The 16805-nt window shown below is 37.6% G+C and overlaps 1 protein-coding gene across 2 annotated transcripts in view; it reads left to right on the forward strand.

The window, feature by feature from the left end:
• The first annotated feature begins 409 nt into the window (after positions 1-409).
• Positions 410-16805, forward strand: part of LOC5566906 (inactive rhomboid protein 1) — a 39775-nt gene continuing 23379 nt past the window's right edge. Inside the window, exons 1-2 of one of the 2 annotated variants that reach the window (XM_021849634.1) lie at positions 421-484; positions 1303-2052. In XM_021849634.1, coding sequence (XP_021705326.1) covers positions 1427-2052 — 626 coding nt within the window. In that variant the 5' untranslated portion in view covers positions 421-484; positions 1303-1426. Of the gene's footprint in view, positions 2053-16805 lie in introns of both variants that reach the window. The other variant, XM_021849633.1, reaches the window with a different exon arrangement.

Raw genomic sequence — 16805 nt, forward strand, 5'->3', positions numbered from 1 at the left:
TAAGGATCTGGGAGTCATCTTTAGTTGATGATGTGATCCTTGATATATTCACGCCTGACCGGATTCGCGATATTATTCGATAAATTAATTGTATGCCGAACAAGTGTTCATCGTTCGCCCTCGCAAGAGCAAGCAACGCGACCAAAGGATCAAACACTACATGCAAATTAAAATTCAAATGATGTGAAAAACTCATAAATTTCCACTAAAAATTTGTTTGAATAGTTTTAGTCTTATAATACAACAGTAGAATTTACATGCCACCGCTGTTGACTACATCCTTGAACAATCGCACACCCCCCAACAACAAAGCACCTATACTCAACCAGTGAAAACATATTCACTTGGAAAACTCTCCCCTTCTGTAGAATCACGCACACTCTCTCACTCAGAGGAAATTCAGCTATGTGACGTTGAAAGTTTTATTTTCCACCATTCGAAAAAACGACCGTCAGAAACAGGGAAATTTTGATCCGAAAATAAGGTATTTTACACCGGAAAAATCTTCATCTCTACTAGATACGCTTCAGCATAAGTTAACTGTGCACTGCTTGAGCATCGAAAGTGACTCCTAATCGATCCAGTATGGTGTGAAAAAGTGTCGAAAACTACGGCAGTCAATCGCCCCTCGGAAGCGATACTGCGAAGGAATCCCTTTTGCAAGTTTTTCCGTTTTTCACCTTCCGCCATCACCCTTCTTTCCCATCCCGTCGTCTCGCTCTTGCCTAAGCTCCGAACCTCGAAGAGGGGTTCTTTCTTCCTCGGAAAATCTCGCTCGCAGTGGGGCAGAGTCCTGCCCGACCTACCAGTCAGCATACAGTTTGCTCGGGATAGGAGGAAAAACCATCGTCGCGGGAAGGAAAACGAGCAGGCAGAAATGATTTTTCGGATTTTCCCTGTGCTCAGCATAAAATTGTGAAAAATCTGGTAGTGCAGACATGGGAACTTTCGAGTGTCACAAAGAAAGAAGTAGAGCAACGTTGACGAGTTCGTAATGGTGGAAAATTTCGAGTCGGTTGTCGTGAATGATGGCAAAAAGGATTATTGCGTGAGGAGGACAACGTAATGTTAAGTTAACAACAGTAGAAGCAATGTCAAAGAAAATTCTGTAGATGCATTATTCGCTAACGAGAACGAGCAGTGGGGGTAAAGGTGAAATAAATGGCAAGTGAGAACAGTGAAAATTACTTGCTAGTGAGAGGCAGGGGATCTAATAATTATCAAAATATTTTTTTCGCCACCAATCGATATTTCTAATCTTCGTCGACATTGTTATTGTTGTTGCTGTTTTGGGCAGCGTAGTTCTTCGTCGTGGAACTCAAATAGAAAGTGTAAGTGCCAGCAGAGGATATCCGTGTGAAACACAGAAGAATATGTGGGCGTTTAATGTGAGGCAGCGAGTTTCGTTTCTCTAGACAATAAGGATATGTCTTCTATGGGGGACTGCTCGGAATATAGCAATCCTCACCACCATCCGCAACAGCAGTCACACCATCGACATGGACACAGTCAGCAACAAACACAACAACAGCAGCAACAAACTCAACAGCAACATCATCATCAACCGCAACATCACCAGGCCAAGTTATCAGCTGCGTTATCATCCAGCGCACTTTCACATCACCAGGCCTCGGGACAGATTCTACCATCGACCGGGCCTCCAAGTTCTAATACCACACTTACCCGGGGTAGTCGCCGATCCTCCTATGGACCAAGTCACTATCAGCAACAGCTGGTGCAGCAGACCGTAAATTTCCATGATGGGTTGAACTTGGGAGATAACATTTCTGTGGGCAGCGGTAGTATTATTAGCAACCATTCCGGGCAACGTTACATGCCTGACCTCCAGTACGGTACGCTCGGTAACCGGATTATCCACCATAACGAGCGATATGTCATTGACGACAGCAGCTGTTTGCAACCGCCCTCGCCGGCCCCTAGCAACGATCACTATGTCATGGGAATGCCATCGCCCTCGCCAACCACGGTGCATCACTATCCGGAACGGCATTTTACGCTTCAGGCCAGGACAATGAGCCCATCCAAAAATAGGTAAGGACATGAATAATTTGACACTGTTTTTCTTATACTTAGAACAAATTCTTTCGGTTTCGTGGAAAGCTATTTATTGTTTAAGTTGGGATTGACAGCTTTTTTGCCTTAACCCTCTAATACCCAAATTTTTATTTTCGATTTAAGTATTATTTTTCGTTATCTAAAATCGTTCTAAACACGTTTTGGGCATTTATTTATTTTTATTCGCAAATTTTTAAATTTTGGTTTTTGATTTTTTTAATTTTTATTTTTGAACATCCCTAGCTTTTTTCATTTTTTCTTGAAGCCTTTTCTAGTTGTTGATTTTTGGCAATAATAAAAATTTAAATTGTTACGGTATTTTTAAAAATATTAAATTTTTAATTTTTTTTCGAAGCGTATTTTATTTTCCGTGTAACTAACGGAAAAACAGGTTTGAAATGATTTTAATACCACCAGGCTCTTCTTTTGTGATAGGTTAATCGTAGAAAAATATAAAAGGTACGATTTTTTATATTAAACGTTAAATGAAGCCCAGGCATTTGTAGGTTATATAAGAATGCAATTTTTCAAACAATTTCTAAAAATACCAAAAAGTTTCAAAAGTCATAAAAAACTTTTCTTATATGCGTGTTATGAGTCAAGGTATAAGCCAAAAATAAAATCATTTTGATTTCCGAGCTACGAAAAAATACACAAAATTCCAAAGTGTACCCCGTCTAAAGGCGGGGTTGGGTATTAGAGGGTTAATTGGTAAAGTATGTCTATAATTAAGACAAAGCTCAACATATGCCCATAATGGTATTGCTGTGTGCGTTTGAGATGCAAATATCAAATGCGGGAACCCCAAATGCGGTAAGATTTTCAACAAGGAAGCCGAAGTCAAAATTTGATTTTCTTTGCTAGGTTGGCGCTGATATGCATCATGGTTGCTAAGTATCCTTTGGTTACTTTGTGTTACCGCAAGTTCAATTAGACTGGATTTGCACGTCAAACGCAAACAGCAATACATTCCTATTGGGATTATACGATACTACAATATCACTGTTAGAGCTCCAAAATGTGGAAATTTGAAGAACTTTCCATGAGTTCATGTTTCGTATAGAGTAAATTCAAAACATTTTTAAAGATGTGAGGGTAGTTCAAATGCTACTCAAGTAAGGTCATTCACTCCAAAAATTATAAAAATCGATCATAATTGGGAGAAGTTTGTTAAACTGTATTTTTTTTTATATAACTTTTGTCACATGGAACTTAAAAAAAAGCCTATACGATTTTTTATGTGAGGGCGTTGCTATGAGCCTCAGGATGCAAGATTGCAACGCTGCCTAGCGTCCTGGAGAGAAAAAATGCTAACAAACCCGCATCTTGTCATATTTTTTCACAGAAGAGAGAATCGATGAAGAGAAATGGATCATGCGACTTACGCCTTTATTCTAGCACACGTTTGAATTGTATTTAAACCATTTTCAAACGTAGCATTTGATCCGTTGATTGTGTCACTCATTTCTGTGAGAACGAGCGATTGAACCGAAAGCACACTCGCTTGGCATGCAATGCCTATATCGCGAATCCGGTAAGGCGTGAATATATCATGATCGCATCACCAACCATTGGTGATTCCTAGATCCTTATATTACTAACTGAATATACTTTCATGACAATTGTGGATATGCAGAGCTATATTCGGTATCTAGTAACAATGGCTAATCCCAATTCATGGAATTTTTGTGCAGCTTCTATTGTTCTGCTCAATAACAACATGTAATGTATGTGTGTTATCTATGATATGATCATGCTCAAATATATTAAGGTGAAGATTAATCGAAGCCAAACTTCAAATTTTCAAGAGCACAAATCTGGAGAACCGAATATCCGATTGAGCTGAAAACTTAATCGATTGGTTAGCACCAGCAGGTGATCAATCGATTAAGTTTGCACCTTAGACAAATCTCGCGTTGAGCATCATACAGGCGTATCTTCAGTGACCGATTTCTCTATTCGTCGATTTTCTCTTTGCATATTTCACGAAATTCAATCGATTTTCGAAACATTTTACGATTCAGTACGATTGAGGATGATGAATACTTTCTTTCTGAGTCAAAAAGCACGATAGAAAACAGTCGCCCGGCCAAAATTAGCAAAAGAGAAAATCGATGAAGAGAAATCGATCACTGCAGTTACGCCCTTATGATACTGAACGCGAGAGCTGTTTGGTTCTCCAGATTTGTGCTCTTACAAATTTGAGGTTTAGCTTCGATTCATCTCTACCTTAAAATCATTTTTGATCTAATCTGGGACAAAATTACGAATAAGCGAAGCAAAAGTTCGAGCCATATCAGGAAAAAAAATTAAAGTTGTCTACAATGTACATTATTGAATTTTTATTCATTTATGTGGTTCTACATCAATCAACTTGATAAAACCTCGCCAAAAATATATCGCCAATTCACTCGGTTCATGGCCGCCCTTCTCCAACCTCGACTCCGAGCTACGCTCTCCAGGTCCTGATGCACCTGGTCAATCCACGCGCCCTACGCCTTCTTTTTCCGTCCGCATTAGAGGCGAACATCATCTTTAGAGGGCTGTTGTCCGGGATTCTTGCCTTCCAGCTTTGGCTACCTTCTGTATACAAACTCGTGGTTCATCCGTTCATATTCGTTTTCCTGCAAGCCGCCGAAGATCATCGTATCACGTATCAAAAAGCCGGCTCCAAAGGCACGTTCCCCACCAGTTGGGAGATTTGTGCCATCGCCACATTTGAGCCTATTTCATCGATTCTACCCCATTACCCCGAATCCCATTTCCCCGAATGCCATTTCCCAGAATTCCATTACCCCGAATGTACCATTATCCCGAATTCCATCACCCCGAATGCTATTTCCCCGAATTTACAAGTATGTTGACATGATGACATTGATGACATTTCTCAATGATATTGGAATTCAGGGTAATGTCATTCGGGGTTATGGGTCGTTCGGGGTTTTGGATTGCGGGGTAATGGCATTCGGGTTAATGGGATTCGGGGTAATGGCATTCGGGGTAATGGGGTAGAATCGGGAAGATCGCATAAGCGATATGAGAGTATGTGGCTCCATACCACAATGGGTTCGAACAGCGCCCTAAAAAGGGCACTGCTAAACGCATGAGCGTAAAGAGAGCCTATAGCTCATTAACACAGCGGGTTAAGAATAACAGAATGTCCTGAAGATTCAGGCTTCTGAATTCAGTTTCACTTAATAAGTGTTTATCAAGTAATTTTAATCGCATTCGCGCAAAAATTGGATAGTAACATATCAGGTGGTACGAAGTTCCATAATCGAAATCACAACTATCACACACAAATGAGTCAGCACGCTGAATATTTTCCATGTGATAGTTGAGTCGGCAGTGCCTGCAATTCTGCTTTGACAGATTTGTGAAATATTTCGCCAACCTTGAAGATGATTCAGTAATGTACAATTTTGTTTGACGGCACGACTCCAAACTATTCCAATATTGCTTGTGCTGAGTAGCCGCCCAAGAAGCTTCACCCAGCACTTTGATATTGGAATAGCTGGCTCAGGGCCAATGCAGTCATGCGATGCTCCATCGCGAGCTAGCTCATCAGCCAATTCATTTCCAGCGATGGAAGAATGGTCAAGTACCCATACAAGGTTTACAGAGTTGACTGAATTCAGTTCCTCAATTTGAGTTCGACATGCGATAACAAGCTTCGACCTTGAGTTGGCCGAAGCAAGAGCTTTTATAGAAGCCTGACTATCTGAACAGATGTATATGACTTTACCCATTACGCGCTGTTGAAGTGCTGATTGCACTCCACACATAAGAGCAAATATTTCCACCTGAAAAACGGTACAGTTTCTACCAAGTGAGTAAAACTGATTCGGCCTTAGCTTACGAGAATATACTCCTGCACCTTCAAGAAGGGAGCCATCAGTGTAACATACTATATTGTTTGATATACTTCTTTCCAAATAGCCAGACGTCCACTCTTCCCGTGAAGGGAATTGTGTGGTAAATGTCCTATAAGGGAAGTGACAAGCAATTGTGAGATCACTTGGAACAAGGACCATTTTGTTCCAATTCACCAAATGTGGAAACAACGAAGAGTGTAGATCTATGATTCACTGGATTTTTCTCCAGTAGATCCAGTACCTATAAACGGTAAGAACAAGAAAGTGCTTCTTGTTTAAGATGTATGTCAAAGATGTATGTGTAGTGTGTAGTGTAGTGTATGTATGTGTGCAACGTTGAAAAGGGCCTCGAGCGCTGCTGTGGGAGTTGTAGAGAACGCACCAGACATCCTTTGTGATGGCCTTATTTTGATTGAATTGTTCTCACTTCGCCCTTTTGCCACCACACAAGACATCCATATGCCAATATTGGTCGAACTACTGTTGTGTAAATCCATTTGATATACTTGGGTTTGAGGCCCCAAGTTTTACCAAAGGTTCTTCGGCATTGACCGAAGGCCATGCAAGCTTTTATGACTCTGAAATCAATGTGAGATGTCCAAGAAAGTTTGGAATCTAAAACGACTCCGACACACTTTACCTGATCAGTTACATTAATCTCAGTGCCAAAAAGACGTAAAGGTCGAATTCCATCGCAGTTTCGTCTTTCCTAAAAAAACAATACATGTTTTATTTGGGTCAACCGAATGGCCATATTGGCGACACCAACTCTAGACTACCTGAAGAGCACTTTGCATCAGGTCGAATAGGTAGGCTGACCATACGTACCGTATTTAACGGGACAGTACCGTTTTCATCCCCTCGACGGGCTGTCCCGTCGTTTTATGGAAAATGCTCGAATTGTCCCGTATTTTAGGAAATGGAGAATTGGCACATAATTTTCATCACCAGTAAAACAATAACATTAAAGACATAACAAACAGAAATATTTCAGAGTATATTGTCTTACTCATCTACTTTCCAAGCAATTATTAGTTTCTCAAACAGAGTTAAACTTGATCCGTACATGCTTCCGCTTAACTTTTTGCGTTTCTTTACTCATATTTATGCCAAATTTTTGAGGATTTCCAAAATACGAATCTTCGTAAGATAATTATTCTATAATACCTAAAATTATAAAGAACAACTATGTGTTTACTTCTGATACGCAATTGATTGAATTATCTGTTTAAAAAGTGGATATTTCAGAAAAGTAATGAAATATTAGAAAAATTTACGTTTGAATTGGAAAAATTGAAAAGTGTAACGATTTTTTTTGGGAAATACTTAAAAAACGCTGCTTCTCGGAAATTAAAGATTGCATTTCAAGGTTCTTAAGTGATTTTTATTAAATCATACAGACATGTAGTTTGGGATTGCATAATCTGGTTCTGCTACTTTCCCTCGAATGGTGGTTTCCCGAATGTCGTTCTCCCGCCAGTTCTCAGAATGCTAGTTCCCCGAAAACCCCGTTTCCCCGAACAGCTCAGTTCTCCGAAAAGTCATAACACTCATAATTGTCAGAACCTTTCGCATTTCAAGGTGGTGAACAATATGTATTTTTGGCAATATGTATTTAGTCGAGAATGATCAAATATCTCCTTCTTTGGTAGCTTATCGATCTTTCTAACTCAACACTATCTCACTACCCGAGCAGAAGCAAAGCTCTGACCATTAAATCGAGATATTGATTTGATAGACATAAGAGATAAAAGATCTGAAGATAATATCAAAATTTTATTCCTGGAACTTCTGAGCCATAGCTAAATTTGATGTTGGAAGATCTAAGGAAAAGCTCGCTGATATTGGTGAGATCTCATAAAAGCTAAATATGATATGCTAATAGTATTCCAGGAGTAAATTTTAGATATTATTTTCGGATCTTTTATCTTTTATATCTTTCAAGTTAATATCACTTTTGTATGTCCATATCAAAATTTGCTATTACTTAGCTTTTTCGCCTGCTCGGGTAAAGACTATTATTGCACTTTTTTGAGCTGCATTGCTTTACAAGGGAACGGGCCATTCGGGGAAATGGCTTCAGAGAAACGGGCCATTCGGGGAAAAGTAGCACAATCGCATAATCTATGTCTTTTAAAATTGTCCCGTTTTTGTTTTTTATTTGTCCCGTTTTTATCTGGTTGGCTTATGGTCAGCCTACGAATAGGGTGCTTATGCACATACCAACTATCCGAGCTAGATAGTCGTCGGCAAATCCATAAGTAGGAAAACAGCTATTATTGAGTTATCTCAATAGCGTATCTGCTACGAGATTCCACAAAAGTGGTGACAAGACTCCCCCATGGAGGCATCCGCAAACACTCAATTTTCGAATCGCTGCTTGACACAATGTCGAGAAGAGTTGTCGGATTTTGAGCATTTGATGGTAATCATTGTACGTGGCCCATGGTTTCGTGCGGCTTCCAATATGGCATCGAAAGACACGTTGTCAAAGGCACCCTCAATATCCAAGAAAACACCCAAGCAGGATTGCTTCTGGGCGAATGTTTTCTCGACATCGTATACAACTTTGTGTAAAAGAGTCACAGTGGACTTTCCAGATTGGTTAGCATGTTGATTCACATGAAGAGGCATGTTTGCCAAATCATCATCACGGATGTGATGATCGATAATGCGCTCCAGACATTTTAGAAGAAAAGAGGTCAGACTGATTGGTCTAAAACTCTTCGCTTCTTCATACGACGCACGTCCTCCTTTCGGGATAAACTTTACAGTAATATCACGCCAGGATCTGGGAATATACCCGGTAGCAAAACTGCTTACAAGTAGCTTTTTCAAAATATGTTTGATAAACTCAAATCCTAATTTGGAGTAGAACAGGATAAATCCCATCTGCTCCTGGAGATTTGAAAGGCGCAAAACTATTAAGTGCCCATTGAATCGATTCAGTAGTTACGATACTGCGAGGCGAGGCCAGAGACTCGTAACTACATGAAAAGACATTTGGTTCATCCGTAGATGCTATGTCCACACATCCGGGGAAGTATGTATTGAATAAACATTCTAAAACTTCTTCATCAGAAGAAGTAAAGTCACCATTAGGTAAGAGATTTTCGTTCACTTGGAAATCCTTAGATTTTGCAAGGATTTTGTTCAGCCGACTGACTTCACCCAAACTGGTAACATTTGTACAAAGGTTTTTCCAGTCGGATCGAAGAGCCTTCTTGTAAGCCTCGCGAGCAGACTTGAATGACTCTGATTTAGCTGAACGGCGTCTGTTCCAACTCCTTCTACATTGTTTCCTGAGTCTAGTCAGATCGGAATTCCACCATGGGGTCACTCTTGTAGTCTTCACAGACCACAGAGGACATGCTTCTTCAAAAGCTTCCATAATGAAGGATGTTGTAGTATCAACGGCATCATCCAAATCACTTGGATTTTCAATTGACGGAGAGTATCCATGAAATTTGGTCGCAACCAATTCAATATAGAGATCCCAGTTTGTTGACCGGAGATTCCTAAAACGCAAAGTCGGCGCAGTTACATTTGAATGTTCAAAGAAGATGTATCGATGATCAAATAATGATTCCTCATCTGATACATGCCAATTCTTCAACTCATGACTAATTCTATTCGAGCAGAGCGTTATGTCTAACACTTCTTCTCTATTAGATACCATTAAGGTTGGGCGATTGCTTATGTTAAGTATTCCATCAGACTGGAGCCTCTCAAATTGATATCTGAGCTGCCCCAGATGATGTGACGAGCACTGCCCACAGTTAGCGGAAGGCCTTTTGTTACGCAGTGTATGACAACTCGTTTGAAGTCATCCGTTGGGGATGATTCATGATGTGGTGAATATACCGAACAATAGACGTATTTCCTGTTTAGGTCACCAACAGAAACATCGATTGTGACAGCACATACATCTCTGGTAGTTAACTCAGAAATGAGTGTAGCAACGATTGCTTTATTAACGAGCACGTATGCGCGAGGCATGGAGCGCGAGTTTGCCATTTCCAGTTTGCTGAAAATAGCAAAAACTGGGTCCACAAGGTTACCTAGATAGAAGTTCCCTCTACGAAAGTAGGGTTCTTAAACTAGCGCCACTTGAGCTGCACCATTTTGCATGAGTCTGCAATGATTGATCGTTGCTGTTCTTTTATGCTGAAGATTTATCTGAGCTAACCTGACCGTAGCCACTACCCAAACTAGGCAGGATTAGGCTTTTTGAAATCTCAGCACGAAAACGACCAGCAACGAAAAAACCAGATCGGTATTTATTTAAAGTCGCTAAAGGCAAAAGAGCACAGAATACACTGTGTAAAACGCATAATGCGAATCCATTTAGGTGATAATTTAAATTAAATGTCAACATACAGTCGACTCTCCACATATCGATGTTCTACATCTCGATATCTCTTCCTATGTCGATGATTTCGTAAGTCCCTACAGTCTGCATACATTTTCTCTCTCCATATATCGATATCCTCCTTATCTCGATATCTCCATATCTCGATGTGTTTCTGTTGATTTTTTGCTCCCAATTTCCTCTCCGTATGTCGATATGACCAGTATCCAAGGTTACTAGACCCAAGTTTTGGGGTTCAAAACAAATTAGGAGCGCAAAATAGCATCTTTTGGTTTATTGTTTTCTTGGCAACGGAGTGTTTTTCAATCTAGTATTCATTAAAAATTTGTTCTTTGTCTCGATCTCTTCCTATATCGATGGTCCCTTCGATATCGAGATGTGGAGAGGCTTCTGTATTCATAATCCCACCCTTATTAAGCCTCACACGCAGAAGAATTTCTGTATGTTAAGATTACAATCCTGTCAATTACTTTTACTTACGCACAAATAGTTGTTTCGAAATAAAATTAACTTACGCCAACACTAAATTAACGTCAAATCAAATACACATACTTCTTTGATTGAGCTATCCACTTCTACTTATAACAATTATAATTTTGATAATTATCACTATTCGGAAACATTCACCTCCCTTGACTTGAAGGTCATGCTCACAAATCTACTTACTTCTAACATGCAAGGAATAGTGTAGGTGCTAAGATGAACACCTCTCACGCAGGAGACCACATATCAAGTTTGTCGACTCGCCCTTTGTTTTCATTTTTGCAATGTGTTTTTTTAGATCGATAAAGCAGCACCGAATCTTTTCAGTTATGTTGATAAAGCAGAACAAAATGCTGAGTAAACATTGCAAAAAAATGTGAACTCAATAAAAATCACTTTGAGTCAACTAAAATATAGTTAAATTTTGACGTTTGACGTTTGTAAATTCAATCAAAAATATAGTTATCAAGAACTATATGGTATAGTTATATTTAACAATATACTGTCAATTCAACTATATTTTTAGTTATCTCCAAATCAATCTTAAAATATAGTTAAATTGACCGGAAAAATGATTACGAACACTATAGTTTGTTCTCCGTGCAGGATAACGACTGAAGAAGGGCAGCCGATTATCGCGGAGAAACACCATTGCTCCGGGTAGCACAGGAAGGGCACAATACTGTGTAGGGCGCCCTGGTGCCCTACAGGCTCCGTTTGCGGTTAGGTTTTATTTAGACCCCCCTAACCATACATTCCTAGGCATGGTACGCATCACACCATGAATTAGGGGTCACCTGTGAGGTTGACTTTTACCACCGGAACAGGCAGTCCATAGTGTTAATTCTTAGCCAGTTCACGGAGAACAAACTATAGTGTTCGTAATCATTTTTCCGGTCAATTTAACTATATTTTAAGATTGATTTGGAGATAACTAAAAATATAGTTGAATTGACAGTATATTGTTAAATATAACTATACCATATAGTTCTTGATAACTATATTTTTGATTGAATTTACAAACGTCAAACGTCAAAATTTAACTATATTTTAGTTGACTCAAAGTGATTTTTATTGAGTTCACATTTTTTTGCAATGTTTACTCAGCATTTTGTTCTGCTTTATCAACATAACTGAAAAGATTCGGTGCTGCTTTATCGATCTAAAAAAACACATTGCAAAAATGAAAACAAAGGGCGAGTCGACAAACTTGATATGTGGTCTCCTGCGTGAGAGGTGTTCATCTTAGCACCTACACTATTCCTTGCATGTTAGAAGTAAGTAGATTTGTGAGCATGACCTTCAAGTCAAGGGAGGTGAATGTTTCCGAATAGTGATAATTATCAAAATTATAATTGTTATAAGTAGAAGTGGATAGCTCAATCAAAGAAGTATGTGTATTTGATTTGACGTTAATTTAGTGTTGGCGTAAGTTAATTTTATTTCGAAACAACTATTTGTGCGTAAGTAAAAGTAATTGACAGGATTGTAATCTTAACATACAGAAATTCTTCTGCGTGTTGAAACAACCGCTACCGACACTATGCGGCTATCTAGGCTGCTCGGGAAAAATAGGTTAATATTGATGATTAACACCTGACGTGCCCAAGCAGCCTCCGAATTTTATTTTGCTTGAAATTTTTGCCCCTTTGCACCTATAGTGGTGCATCAGCACCAATAGTAGAGGCTACCATAAATAAAATAAATGGTTTGCGCCACTAAAGGAACCATTCTTAAACATAGCTCCATTAAAGAAACAGTGTTCCTATTATTGGTGCAAGGCTTTTTGCAGGGAAATTTCAAATGAATGGAGATGTTTATACATTTGAATGATAGAATGATTTGACATCTATCAACTGATACGTTAAAATAGCATATTTCATGATTTTATCACCATGTTTGAGCGGTTTTTTCTTAGATGCACCATTAATGGTACATTTGCCCTAGTTTGTTTTAAGAAGGGCGCGTCAAATCCATTGCACATTGGTCCACGGAACGAAATTAAGTGGAATATAATTATTAACTTGAAAAATATAAGAGATTAGGTTTTTGTGTCTTCTGAACATTTGTTTGTCTGGTCAAGGCGCGTTATATGCAAAAGTGTTCTAAGCGCCAAATTTCATAGCTTTCGAAATTTGCTCTTAAACCTTTTTTATTTCAATATATAGCGCAACCAGGACCCTCAATTTGATTCTCATGTTATCCGGCGAGCTGCCTACGTGCCTATTATGGACCCACCTGGAAATGCTAATTATGGACCCTATTGAGTGGTTTCATTTACAACACTGTTCACATATCTGCATGTATGCATTCCTAATCAAATATTTTGCCTGAAACAGCTTCCTAACAATGCAAACTAAGTTACCCTGATGGATTTCTATAGAACTAAGGTTGCTTTGAGTGTTAATTTTATGTTTTTCTGTAGGGGTTCCATAATACGCAAAGGGTTCATAACCGGCATTGACTCCCTATATTCGTACAGGGCACTTTCCACGTCATGGTACAAAAACTATCAAACGAATTTTAAAAACTGTACAATAAAGTAAGAAAAGGGTATCATCTATTTTTAGACAATCATAAATTGTATTCAATTACTTTCATCCTTAGAATAATGGAAAATTATTAACATAGTGTCTTAACAATCAATTCTTCTTAACTCGATATTTGAGGGACCATCGAAATGGAGAGGTATCGAGAACAAAAATAAACAGTGCAACTGCGATCCAAGGAATCATCGAGTTAACCATTAAAATCATCTTTTACAATGGTTCTCAAACTCGATATCGAGATACGGAATAAAGAGTAAGGGAGAGTTGACTGTACAAAATTCACAACACACAACACTTGAAACCTTTCTTAGCCGAGTGGTTAGAGCTCGTAGCTACAAAGCACAGCCATGTTGAAGATGTCTGGGTTCGATTCCCGGTCAGCCCAGGATCTTTTCGTAATGGAAATTTCCTTGACCCCCTGGGTATAGAGTATAATCGTAACTACTTGCCATACGATATACGAAAGCGAAAATGGCAAGTTTGGCAAAGAAAGCTCTCAGTTTGTGGAAGTACTCATTGAACACTAAGCTGAGAAGCAGGCTCTGTCCCAGTGAGGACGTAATGTCAAAAAGAAGAAGAACACTTGAAACGAAATTCCAATGCTCTCTATGATTTCTCAAGTCCCTCATAACATCGTTCAGCGCACATAGCCAGAAGGGAATAGAGGAAATAATTCTTGGAGTCCAATATAAAAGCAGACTTCTGCCTTACATGTTACAAGAAATCATTCGAAGATTTTAACAACAATCCGCAATGAATTTTGCAAAAACATCTGGCAAAAATCTTTTATGAAACTCAAAAGGTTTCAGCCAAGCATGTGTTGAGTAATCTTGAAAAAATTCTCCAAGGAATTCGATCATATTCGCCAGAAATTCCTTTAATTATTTTTCTTTATTTTCCATTACAGGGTGATTACTATATCCTGTCAGTAAAACAAGTAATCATAGAAAAAAAAAGATTAAATGAATTTTAATTACCAGTGCATATCCAAATTAGGACATCTATAACATATGTCTTTGCTATACATAGATAACAAATTATTTTTTTTACCTCAATTTTCAGCCACAAGCATTGTTTCAGAAGCATTACAGTTAACCCGCACGTTATTCAAAAGCATATATTTCAACCAAAAAATACATATTTTTTTCGCTTAAATTTTCCAAAATCAGTCTCATTCTATTTCCTAGTAAATCTAAAAGATTGTGGTAACATGCTGTTTCAATCAGGCAATTTTTTCAGCGAAGTTTAGTCAAAAATACATATCTGTGGAAAACGTGCGTGCCAGATGCAATGCCTTTAAAACAACACATATGACTAAAAACTAAGGTAAATGAAAAAAGATTTAATCTTTACTTTGTCAAAACAAACTTTATAGATGTGCAAAACAGGATGTACACCGGAAATTAAAATTCATACATACATCTTTTATCTACGAACATTTACTTTACTGACAGGAATTAGTAATCACCCTGTATATATTTTTCTTTAGATTCTTCGATTAATTCCTTCAATAATTTATTGAATTCTGACATCAAGTCCGCAGCAGAATCTCAAATGTCACAAAAAATTTCAGCGTGAATTGATGTACCGTAATCCGGGGTAACATTGATCGCAATGACCCTCGTTGTAAGAAGATCGAATCAACATTTATCGATGAAACATTTTTAATGCATGAATGGTAATTCTCTTTCTTCTATTCATGAGCTAATGAACATTGAAGTTTTTACGAAAATCAAGTTGCGTTCATGCGTAAATTTTTCAAATTTTGGAAAAAAAATAATTTTTATGATTATGGATGACACGATCAAAGAATCGTGTTTCACATGAGTTCTGAAAATGATATGAGCAAGAGAAATGCGATTGTTACTAAAAATGACATAGCAGAAAACGATTATGTTGTCAAAACAATCATTATTATGTTCAGTTAAGCGTAATTCACAAACTTCTATTAAAAATGCAGAAATTCCTTAGGAAATGGCCTACCTTTAGCCGTATTCCACAATTCAAGGTGTTTCTAATTTAAAAATAATTCAAAAAGTAAATGACTTGTAAGACTTTGGCCGTCGTATTTGGCCTTAGGGACCATGATGTTTTCAATATCACCCAACGGTATCTGGAATTTTGACAAAACTTATTTTTAAAATCAATGGAATTGCATCATTAGTTGTTTTAGTAGTTTTAGCAAAAAACATAATGAGAAGTTTGTAAGGATTTTTTCAAATATTATTCTAAGAAGTAACCTTGAGAAATTCTTGTACTTTTTTCTTAATTTATTCTTCGAGGGGAAAGAACTTCATAAAAAAAAATATTAATAGAATTTTAACATTTTTTCTCAAAAATATCTCTGAAGAAAATTTTGGAGAAATCCTTTGGTGTATTTCAATTGTAATCTCTGAATAAACTCCTCAAAAGAGAACGATAGAAGAAGCCTTGATAGTATTTTGGAACAAGTGAGGTAGAGTCCCATAAAAATACTAGGAATAATGTATAAAGAAATATCTTGGCAGTATCCCTAAAATCATTCTGAATCTTCTTCAATCAATCTTAAAGAAATTCGTAAAAATATTTTGATTTCATTCCTGAATTAAATATTGACAGTTTCCCTGAAATAATCCCTAGATAAAATCTGAGGTTTTTTATGTTGAGAATAATAAAACATTTAAAGAAACACATAAATGATTGGCTTGTTTTTTGGCTCTAATACAATTTATAGAGTAAAGTGGGGCAAAAGTTCGAGTGGGGTAAGAGTTTCTTTTTAAGATTTCCAGCTCAATTCAAAACAAATCTTATAAAAGTCATGGTGGTTCGAATGCTATTCAAGTAAGAGACTTTCAATCCAAATATCATAAAAATCGATTGAGATTTGGAAAAGTTATGGCTATTTGTTGTTTTTCGACGTGAATATTGTAATTTTTGGTCAAACTTTCGTTGCATGGAACCAATTGAAGATAAAATCTTTTTCAATATTTTATGTAAGGGCGTTTCTAGGCCTATCATAAGGTTGCTTTGAGGTGTATTAGTTTTTACATAAATGCTTGAAAACAATTTTTGGCCCATAGTGGGGCAAAAGTTCGACCCATGTATAAAATCACGGAAAAATTTACAAATTGCCTAAAATCCACATATTATCTTCAAATTTAGTTAAATTTGACTGATCGTGTGAAAATTGTCACCAAAATTTTACATTCCACTTAGTTTTGCTAAAACCTGCTATTTTTGAGTATATTACAATTAACCCGGTTTTGGGCAATTTTTTGATGAAAATTTAGTGTGTATTTTTCGTCAAACTTATGTTTACGGCAGGTGTAAAGTATGCCTATCATAAAAGGATCGATATTTTGTGTTTTAGCCAGCGAACTTTTGCCCCACACTAGATTCGAACTTTTCCCCCACCGGTGGGGCAAAAGTTCGAATAAGACAATTAATTTTGAAACTGTTATAACTAAAAAT

The sequence above is a fragment of the Aedes aegypti genome, chromosome 3 (genome assembly GCF_002204515.2).
Source record: "Aedes aegypti strain LVP_AGWG chromosome 3, AaegL5.0 Primary Assembly, whole genome shotgun sequence".
Classification (NCBI taxonomy): Eukaryota; Metazoa; Arthropoda; class Insecta; order Diptera; family Culicidae; genus Aedes; species Aedes aegypti.